General features: G+C 30.5%; 1 protein-coding gene across 1 annotated transcript in view; it reads left to right on the forward strand.

The window, feature by feature from the left end:
* LOC136983395 (mediator of RNA polymerase II transcription subunit 15-like) overlaps window positions 1-8848 on the forward strand; it is a gene marked incomplete at its 3' end in the record, with an annotated part of 73324 nt that extends 64476 nt beyond the window's left edge. The window contains 1 exon segment of the mRNA XM_067280108.1: window positions 8504-8848. Coding sequence (XP_067136209.1) covers window positions 8504-8848 — 345 coding nt within the window.
* Window positions 8849-10725: the final 1877 nt, after the last annotated feature.

The raw sequence follows: 10725 nt of genomic DNA on the forward strand, positions 1-10725 counted from the left end.
CTCTCACTTACAAATGGGCCTTATTTAAAAATAGCCCTCATATTTATATTATATAATAAAATCACGTGCCTTACCATACTATCCACCACGACAGTACAGAACTGCAGCTCCCATGCATTTTGCAAAACCTACATTTCGGCTCCCACTGAACTCATGCATGCCCACCCCTGATATATACATTGTGCAGACTTCCAGATTGACGATTTGAGTTTGTTCAGTCAGTAGTTCGGTGGGGATGGAATCCAGGAGCAATTGAGATTTCCTTTTCTCGGATTTCGGTCGAGGAAGCGATGGAAAACTAGAGGAGCTAATAATCCGGGGAGTTCGACGGTGTTCTCCAAAGGAACACAAAGAATGAAGTTCCGGGTAGCCTGGATGACGATAAACATTTTTGGGACACTTTTGTTGAAGCGTTCGTGAACTCTCGACAACCCTTTGTCCTTGAGTCCCTCCTTTTTATGCTCCAACTCACATTACCCGTTTTCACCAAACGTAAATTTTTTGTTTTAGTTCCCAGTGACACATTCTGAGTTCCCTGGGAAAGGAAATTACTCCAGGAGGGAGAGAAATGCACTCATCCTCCGGTAATAAAAATCTGAGGAATAAATAAATTTCCTTTTCAAGATGAAAAATAAATTTTTTTCAAACATTTCATCAAATCTGTTTTAAAGGTTCAGTAACTTTAAAATATTAAATAATTACCTGACATTTAATTAAATGTAATTAAAACCAGAAATGTATACTTGTTTAGATGTGTAACAGGATGCCAAAACTTGTTGGAAAATATATGGCTCCAATTCAAATGCATCTCTGGCTGTGTTGATGACATGATGTATAAGAGCAGTGATTTTAACTGGTGTGCCACAAAAATTTTTGAAGGTTGTTAAATAAATTGTTTTGGAATGAAGCCCAAAAAACAATAAGTATACATGTCAAAATTGAAACCACTTTAAATTGATTTTACAACTTTTTCGTTGTTATAATGAATAAACGTATATATAATATAGTAAAAAATATATATTTATAAGCAAAATTATATGAGCATAATGCCAGGTTATTTCATTTTAAATAAAATTTTTTTTAAATCAAAAATTTATAACTATCCATATTTAGTTCAAATAAACTTTTAACTTAGAAATAGTGGGACATTGGGCAGGTTTCTAAAGGCAATTATCATGCCACTTTTAAATGCAAATTAAGTCTTAATGTTAATTTCTTTTCTGATGTAAATGAAAATTATTCATTTAAATAACTATTATTGTAACCTGCTGCTATTTTAAGGAACAACAATACTGTTTTATTTAATTCACAAAAAATAAAAACAAAAAGAATTAAGTGACAAGTAATATGGTGATAGAATGTTTACAAACACAACTTTAAATCATGTGAGTTTTTACATGAAAATTCGTGCCGTGGAAATTTAATTATAGGTTCAAGTGTGCCATAAAATAAAAAAAGGTTGAAAAACACTGTATAATAGTATTATACTGATATGAATACATTATGCTATTCACAAAATAAAGCATTCTAACACAATTGTAAGTATTTGCACCCCAAATCATTAATGAAAGGAGCATACTTTTTGGACCACAAGGCATTCTGAGTAATAACTTTTCTTCTTCTTTGTGACATACCGGATGGGATCACTGGATAATGAAAAAGTCTCTCATCTGAAAATATAACATGTTGCCTACTGCTTTATTGTCTAGTTTTAATGCTTTTTGACCTGTGCTAATCTTCCCTTCTTTATTACTGTGTAATGGTTTCTTTTTGGCTTTACATCTGAAAATTTCTACTTTACAGAGCCTTTTATGAACAAAAAAATGGACTTACACCTATGCCTGTTGATGTTTTCCATTCTGTTGTCAATTTCTGAGATATACAGTCAAACCTGTTTTTATGCGGGGGATAGGGACCGCATTAAAAAAAACGCATTAAAAAAAATCTCACGAAACTTCACGAATGGCTGTAAATAATAGTTTTCGCGACACAATTAAAAAAATATTTTTTTTATGCGGTCAACAGGGACCGCATAAAAAAAGTCTCACATAGAAAATAACTCAAAACCATACGAAATAGAATTTATTGACAACAGATGTCAGCACTTGACTGCATCGTCTGGTCTATCGTCTGTTTTACATATTTTTGTCCAGGTGGTGTTTTGTTGACTTAAAAAGTAAATTATTTCATTTTTCGCATATTCATGCAATAATATTACTATAATAAGTGCATTTATGCTATAATAAGTTTATTTAGCTATAATAAATCAACGTAAGACATGACGAATCGCACGAGACTAGTCGCCAACTATACCGCACAAATTAAAAATTCGCATTAAAAAAATCGCACAAATAAAAATCGCACATAAAAAAAGCGCATAAAAACAGGTTTGACTGTATAGCAAATCAGTTTTTTGGGTCAAACAGTGGATAATTTTCATTTAGAATCACACATGTGATTCTAAATGAAGAATTTTCTTGTAGCCTCATAATATTCAACCTGAACATGTCTACTTGAAGGTGGATGAAAACTTTCGTTCAACTGTTTAATTGCTGGATTTTGGGTGAATATTCAGTATTGTGTGGTGGTTCTTACGAAATGTAAAAAAAAAAATTAAGAAAATGTAAAAATAAAGTAAATAACATAGAATGTATATAAAATAAAATAAATATCATGGCTGACAATGTAGAAATAGAATATGTTAAATTTCATAAATGGACCACCACACTGATGACTGTGTCCATGTCTCTGTAGTTGATCCCATCTGTTTCTTTTAGGCTTTATAAACTTAAGTCTCTCCAAGTATCTGAGAAGATTATGGTTTAATTATCTTAGCATCTTCCCATATAACATGTATATAGAAACCTTTAGAGAGCTTTGCAGATAATATAATTTTTAGAATGTAACATTAATGTTTTTGACCCATTTCTAGGGTCTTCTTCAGGTTTTCTATAAATTTTTCTGGTGCGATATGAGTTCAGCTTTGATTTTTAAATGTTCCAGTCTCCAATGCTTCTATCTTCAAAATTTATTTTTTAAAAATTCCAAAATTTAAATCTCTAAAAGAAATGTGCCCTTGCTGGCTGTTATAGCATCGCGTCATTAATGGCCTGCCATGCTCTGGATAGTTGTTTTTCATCTTTACAGTTGATTGGCAGGCCTTTGCAGTCTGCTTTAAAAATTTCTAATGCCTCTAGATTTTGTAGTTGGTTTATGTCGGGTTTTTCGGATCATTGCCACTTGTTGTAAATTAGGTGTAATGCCATTTTCATTGGCATATAATAATCAGATGTGATCAGTTTGATATATGCCTTTGAAAATGGCATTACACCTAATCTACAAGTGGCAATGATCTGACAAACCTGACATATAAACCAACTGCGAAATCTGGAGGCATTAGAAATTTTTAAAGAGGACTGCAAAGGCCTGTCAATCAACTGTAAAGATGAAAAAAACTATCCAGAGCATGGCAGACTATTTATGACGCAACACTATAACAGCTGGCACAGGCACACCTCTTTTGGAGATTTAAATTTTGGAATTTTAAAAAAATAAATTTTGAAGATAGAAGCATTGGAGATTGGATAATAAAGTGTGAATTTTTGACTGAGTAACATTTCCTCCAGATGTATTTGTATTTTGCATTATATCTCAGGATTTTATGGTCAAAGCATTTGGAAATTTGGCAGGACTACTACTATATATGCTAGTACATACTAACATTGTTGCTAGTATATTTTGCAGATTATAAGTCATGGGCAAAATAGAGGGTGTAGGGGTTATATCTTGACTGTGGTTAGATTTAAAATTTACTTGTTATTGACATTTACAAATTTTTAAAAACTTAGCTCTACCCTTCAAAATAAGGTTTCTGCTTTCGAAATGATTTCATATATTTTTGTAACAGATGGTACCACAGTATACTTAAATAAATTAAAATAAATTAATAAATAAAAAAAAGAAGGCACCACACACAATTTTAACTTTGAATCATACTTAGGGTTTCTCATTTCCTGGTCTTTTGCTTGTCCTGGGATTCTGGATAAAAGTGAACTGTTTCCCAGGATCCCAGGAAATCCCGGATAGAATTAATTATTTTTAAGGTATACAAAATATCTTGAAATCAAATGATATAATTATTTTTTTACTTTTTAAAGTAATTTAATACGTTCCGCAACCTCCAAAATCATATTAATAATGCTTTGTAAGATATATGTTAAAAGTTACCTTTGAATTAGGTAGAAATTTTCACAAATAGAAAAAATTTATTAAAGTTTGCTGGAAACTGCATATGACAACAACAAAATAATGCTTTGAATTGAGTTGAAAATTTAAAAAAATTGAACCTAGATCAAACTTTTAACTTAAAAAATAATTTTCCTTTTTAAATAAAACACACTACAAAATATTATTGTAAATTTTTATAATAGGATTTTAAAAAACAAAGATGGACAATACTCCAATCAGTCGATCTGGTTCTTATTTAACTAATGAAAAGCATGCTACCAAGAATGCCCTTTTCAATTCAATGGATGTGGGTGGAATCATCTTTAATGCATTTAAGAGACGATAAATGTTACGTATTTTTTCACCCGTAGCCTGGAAGATTTCTAGTTCATTTTTGAGATTGTAGTACTTTTTTGCTCTCTAGTATTCTTGATTTGTCTACCTCGGCTGCTTTAATAGAAACATCAAGCTTATAGCCCAATAATTTGGCCGTTCGTTTGTCTTTAATAATCAAGTTTATGAAGAAAATCTTTATACTTGCAGACTTCATACTTATTTGTATCCTTGCCGAATTTGCACAACCTGGCGTTACGCAGTTATCGAAGCTACTGGGCACGGTTAAAAATTAAGACTGCGTAAGTGCAATTATTCCAGATATTATAGGTTCTGACAAGTAAAGAATTTTCATTGTGCTGCCACAAATAAGCTACATATTAATTATTGGTCATTTGTGACATGCCATAACGAGCAAAAATTTAAAAAACTAATAAGTAGGTTTAAAATTAATAAATACAAATGTATTCTGACAGTTTACGAGTTAATTATACTTTCTATTTTGCAAAATTTCCTCAACACAAAATACAAAAAAAGTCAATTTTTAGGAAATTTGCAGGATTTCTCGTGTTAAAAAAGAAACTGGAATTCCAGTATCCCGTTTGAGAAACCCTAGTCATACTCTTGTGGCCCTTGGGCCGCATGCAGCTTGCATTAATATTTCATGCTGCTCATGTCACACAAAATATTAATAAATATATCAATTTCTGGACTTTAAAATTTTTGCTGCATACTTTCTTAATATTATTTTCTACAACTTACTAAATATTTAGTAAAAAGTGAAACAAGAAATTGGCTAACAGACTGACATCAAAATTAATTTAAAACTAGCAGTGACTAATATTCAACCAAATATTTCAGATATATTACAGTTATGTCAGTGACAGAAGTCAAATTAAGTATACTTATGTTAATTTATAATCATATATGAATAAATAATGTGATTAATTCAATTTTGTTTTCTTTTCTCTCTTGTGTGGGGCCTGCATAAGTTCAAAAGTTTTAAATGTGGCCCTTACATAGAAAAAGGTTGCCCATTTCTGCTCTTACTGTTTTCCTCTATATAATAATCTATTTTTAAACTTGAATATTTATTTTTGAAAAAGTGAGAAATTTCTCATAATATAACAAAATTTTTGTTGTCATTAATTATTAATGAGTACTATTATTATTTAAATTTTATATTGTAGTGTAATTAAAAATTATCAGAATTCTTTTCCAGTCCCCTTAATCTCCCATTTGAGTACTGGGAAAAGTCATGCAGTCACACAAGTGCATTTGCCAGCTTCTTTAGAATATTGACTCTAGAACTTTGATTTAAGTTTATTTTGATTAATGTTATTGGTTAAAATAAAAATTAAAAATATATCTGTCTTAATAAATTTTATAAATTTGTTTTTATTTTTTAAAAATAGAAACTTTTTAAAATAAAAAACAAATTCAATTCAGTAGGGAAAGAAAGGTGATGTAAGGCTTATTATTTTTTCAAAGTCAAAAACTAGTGAAAATTCTTCCAAATAATTCACAAATTATGTTTCAGTTAAGTTTATATTATGTTATCTACTTATGCTATGTTTATAATGATAACATTTTAAAGTTGGAAATGTTATCCTAAAATGCTTAAAATATAATCACATTACTAAATTCAGATTGGAGCTTTTAAACACATGAAAGATATTAAGTGGATTTGGGATAGGAATGCTTTCATCCCACATATCTAAGACAGAATGTGATGGTAAAATGAACTTTGTACAGGAATTATTAATCAGCTTAGCTAAGCACAAGAAAAGAAATATCATTTAAATCATTACATGATATAATCAAATAATAATTAATGATTTTTAAATTTAGTGCATTTATTAAATTGTAATAAGTTTGAACAGTAGGGGCCCACCAGTGGCCGAGCGGTCTTTGTATCCCGAACACTGGTAGTTCGGTCGTTGGTTCGCGCCTTGCTCGGACGGGCTGGCCACGCGGAGTTTTCCAGGTTTTTTCCACGTTTGTAATGCCTAAATAGGGGCCAGTTTCCTTTAAAAGACCTCCCGGAAGGCATCCCCCTCTAGGCAGATCACCCAAGTGTTGTGTTGCCATATCTTAACAAACATCAAACATCTTGAACAGTAGGCAGTAATAGTAGATTATTGCGCAGTAATCTGTTTTAATATGAAATTTAATAAAACACTTATGAAGAACAGTTTAAATTTTCAAATTTTGAAATATATTAAATATGAAAAGTTTCAATTTTGGAATGTAAGGAAATTTAATCAATTATTAATACAGGGTGTCCCAAAAAATGTATACACACTTTAAATAATTATAAAGTTGGTGTTTATTAAAATACATTTCCTTTTCAAAATGTAATAGAATCTATAGACATTACTTAATTGTTTTGTCAATGCCTGTTTTCAAACTGACGTCTGTTCTGGTCCAGGCATTGCTGACAACGCGAAGCAATGGAATCACAAACATCACAAGACATTTTGTTTGGCATTCTCGTTCAATGGCTGCTCTCAATTCAGCAACTGTTTCAGGTTTTATAGCATAAACTTTGTCTTTTAAGTAGCCCATAAAAAAAGTGTAAGTGGTGAATACAGAGACGAAACCCCTTTGTCTAATTCACCTGTTTGGCAAAATCTTATCAAGGTAGGATGTGGCAGTAACCACCATGATGTATTTATTTTGTGAATGTTTATATGTGATGTTTCTCTTATGAATAATAATAATTTTAGTATGTTTATTATTAATGTGCTGTTCGTGTAAATAATTGTGGTTGTTATAATTTTTCTCTATATTTTTGTTTTTCTAAATTGTGCATTTAAATGTAACACAAGGGGGCGCTACAGGTGATGTATATATAGGGGATGTAAAAGAGCATGGGATATCTTTTTCCTGTGTGAGAGGTGAAGAAAGGATCTGCTTGTGGAGGAGAGACCAAGTAAGAAAGGAAAGGATAGACCAGGTTTGAAACTCCTAAAACATTATCTCTACAAAGGCAAGGAGTTGGACTGGACACCACTAGTTATATGTATTGTGAATATCACCAATGCTCCCTTGCTGGCTGTATACCTAAGTTTTGTATAATTAAATGTTTTCTTTGTTCTTAGTGTTGACTGTTTCATTGTGCTCAAAACTCAACACTCCACAAGGATCTAACATCATGATGGTAATGTGGGAGTACACCATCTTCAGATTTATCTCTAATTCGAGTGATTGTGAGGTGCGTTTGTGGATCTGTTTGAAACTCCCTCCTAAACCGTCTTTGCACTTCAACTGTATTTTCACACTTCTAGTAGCATTTTAGAATGAATTTTCTTTGATCAAAGCTTAGTCTGACTTCCATTATTAGTTCTAATAGGTTTAACCTGAAAATAAAAAAAAAAAAAAAAACATCAATTGAGCTATCAGTTGTTAAAGTGTGTTTACATTTTTTGGGACACCCTGTATATTTCTGAATTTTGATTTTTGGAATAAGGAATGAATTATTGAATAACTGATTTAATATATGAAATGTTATTTGGTTATGATCATTTATATTTTTTCAATAAAATTTTCAAAGGTTTAAAAAATTCTATTGTGCTGATTGAAGTTAAGACTTAACATTATTTAATTTTGTCTTCAATAAGGATAATGTGTTTGTTTATTTATTTTTTGCAAATTTTTAGAAAAATTTTTATAATGAATTTAATTATTGTAATAGATTGTTTATTGAAAATTACTAAAAGAAATGCAATCATTATTATTCTGGATACTATATTAAGTAAATTTTGTTTGCATTGAATATTTATTACTCTATTATAAATAGAGCTAAAATATCTAGGTACTAAAAATAACTATATATATTTATAACTATTTATATGATTTTTAGTGCCTACATGTCCTAGCTTTAATTATCAGTAATCATTGTTGCCATATTTTTTATTATATTTTTATTTAATTTTTTTAGATTCCAAGAAACCGACATTATCTTCTGGACAAGCAGCATCGAATACAGCCTTAGCACCTGGAGCTTCACCTTCAAATCCAGGAGTTCAAGTTTCAGATCCAATGAGTGCTCTCCGCAACCTGGCCGGTCAAGGCACGACGGGAGCCATAACTGTGCAGCAGGGAGGACAGCCACAGTTGGGTACTTCCGTTCTGGGAACAAACACAATACCTGTTGCATCACAAGCTCAGGTTCAAGCTTTGTCTCAGGGTGGAATAGTTAGCGCATCTGCGCCTGCTCCCAATGTTGTTGCCACTTCTTTGGGCCAACCTGGAGTTGCTCCTATTATGATGCAACCAACAAGATGTGAGTAATGTTAAGCATTTAGTCACAATCACCTACACTCACGGCCTAAACACAAGTTTGTGACATCATCAAGGTTGGGATTAAAATGCTGTTTGCTTTTACATAATGTTTTTTGAAACTTTAAATAGAAGCAAATTGTATGATTTTTAAAAAGGTATAACAAAAATTTGAAAAATTTCTATCAAATTATTAACAAAATCATTATTTACTTTTTTTCTACATTGCTAATTTTAATTTAATAGCAAGGTCTTCTCATAAATGTTGATAATTATTCATTAATAGCAATAAAATTATAACAGACAATGTGTTCAACTTCTTGTTGTGAATCAAACAAATCACCTCTATCAAGATTTAAAATTAATTTACAAGCTTCCTCTAAGGAAACTTCTGTTACTAATGTTCCTTACAGCTGTTACATTTTAATTTTCTCAGCACTGCATAGCAACAATAACTAACTAAATAAGTGATAATAGGATTTTATTTTATTTGATAAACTTGAAATACCCTCTTCCATAACAGAAATGTGTGTAAATATCCAATTTCTTTTAAAATTTAATCTTCTGAGTTATAGTCATTTTTAAATGTACAATCATTCATAATAATATTTAATTTCACCCTCATTGCTCTGCTTAATCTTCTTTTTTTCTCCAAGTTAAATATCTGACAAAGTGAAATATTGTATTGAGTATCTGTGAGTTATCTATACATACTACATCTATCTTCTAGGATATCTGTTTGAAATTTGTCTAATAATATATATGGAAGTTGTAATTCTGAAAAACTATAAGATGATATCTCAATAAGAGCATTTGTTTAATGACTGAATGCTAGAAAGTCTCCTTAGAGAAAGCATCACTTTGCAGTTTTAGCTCTTCCCATTTCTGTAACAATGTCCAAACATTATTTTAAAAAAACCAAACTTTTATCAATTATTACTTCTCTAATGGGTTTCCCCCATTTTATCTTTAGCCTATAATCTTGTTTTAATGTTTACTATTTTTCACCATGAATAAATTATATTTATAAAGTTGATATAAAGTCAGTAGTTTCATAACTATTCAGATTATTTTTTTTGTAGATTTTTGTCCAATGGCAATAATTATAATTAATTATTTGAAGACACAATCCTTCCCAAAAAGAGGAATCACCTATTTATTAGCTTTGTGTTCCAGACAATACATTCTTGGTGACTGACCTTTCTTTTTAAGCTACTGGTCGCCAAAAAGTCCTTTAAAAACACAAGAATACATCCAATTAAAATACAAACATTTTTAAAACAGGAACTGGTGATATAGAAAGGTCAGTTGCCAAGAATGTATTGTCTGGAACACAAAGCTAATAAATGGTGGTTCCTCTTTTTGGGAAGGACTATGTCTTCAAATAATTAATTATTCAGATTATGTTTAGGTTCCAACTCACTAAGAACTTCTATAACATAATCATTAAATACTTGTAAAACAAGGTTCAGTGTTTGACATTCCAAATTTGAAGGTCATAATGCTTTAACAGATAAGTCACATCCAAATTTAAGAAGTTTCCTATTTTCACATCATTATGCAGATTTCTTAAATTTAAGAATGAAACTGTATTCTAATCATCTGATGTCTCATTAAAATTTGGACACAAAAATGTAACCCTTTGTTTCATTCCACCAATTGTTTCTTATTGGTTTAAGGATGTATCAACCATATAAAATAATAGGTAAGATTAATGTAATGGGTGAGGATAAATTATATTTAAAGATGGTAGATAACTAAAAAAAATGATCATTTTTCTATTAATTGCATTGTTGTTGGTAACAACATAGAATACTTTCAAACCTATATTTTCAAGTTTGTCTTAAGTGAATAGTTGTTGTTGCCTTGTTCTTTATTTCA

Source organism: Centruroides vittatus, unplaced genomic scaffold (assembly GCF_030686945.1).
Source record: "Centruroides vittatus isolate TY-2023 unplaced genomic scaffold, ASM3068694v2 contig_882, whole genome shotgun sequence".
NCBI lineage: Eukaryota > Metazoa > Arthropoda > Arachnida > Scorpiones > Buthidae > Centruroides > Centruroides vittatus.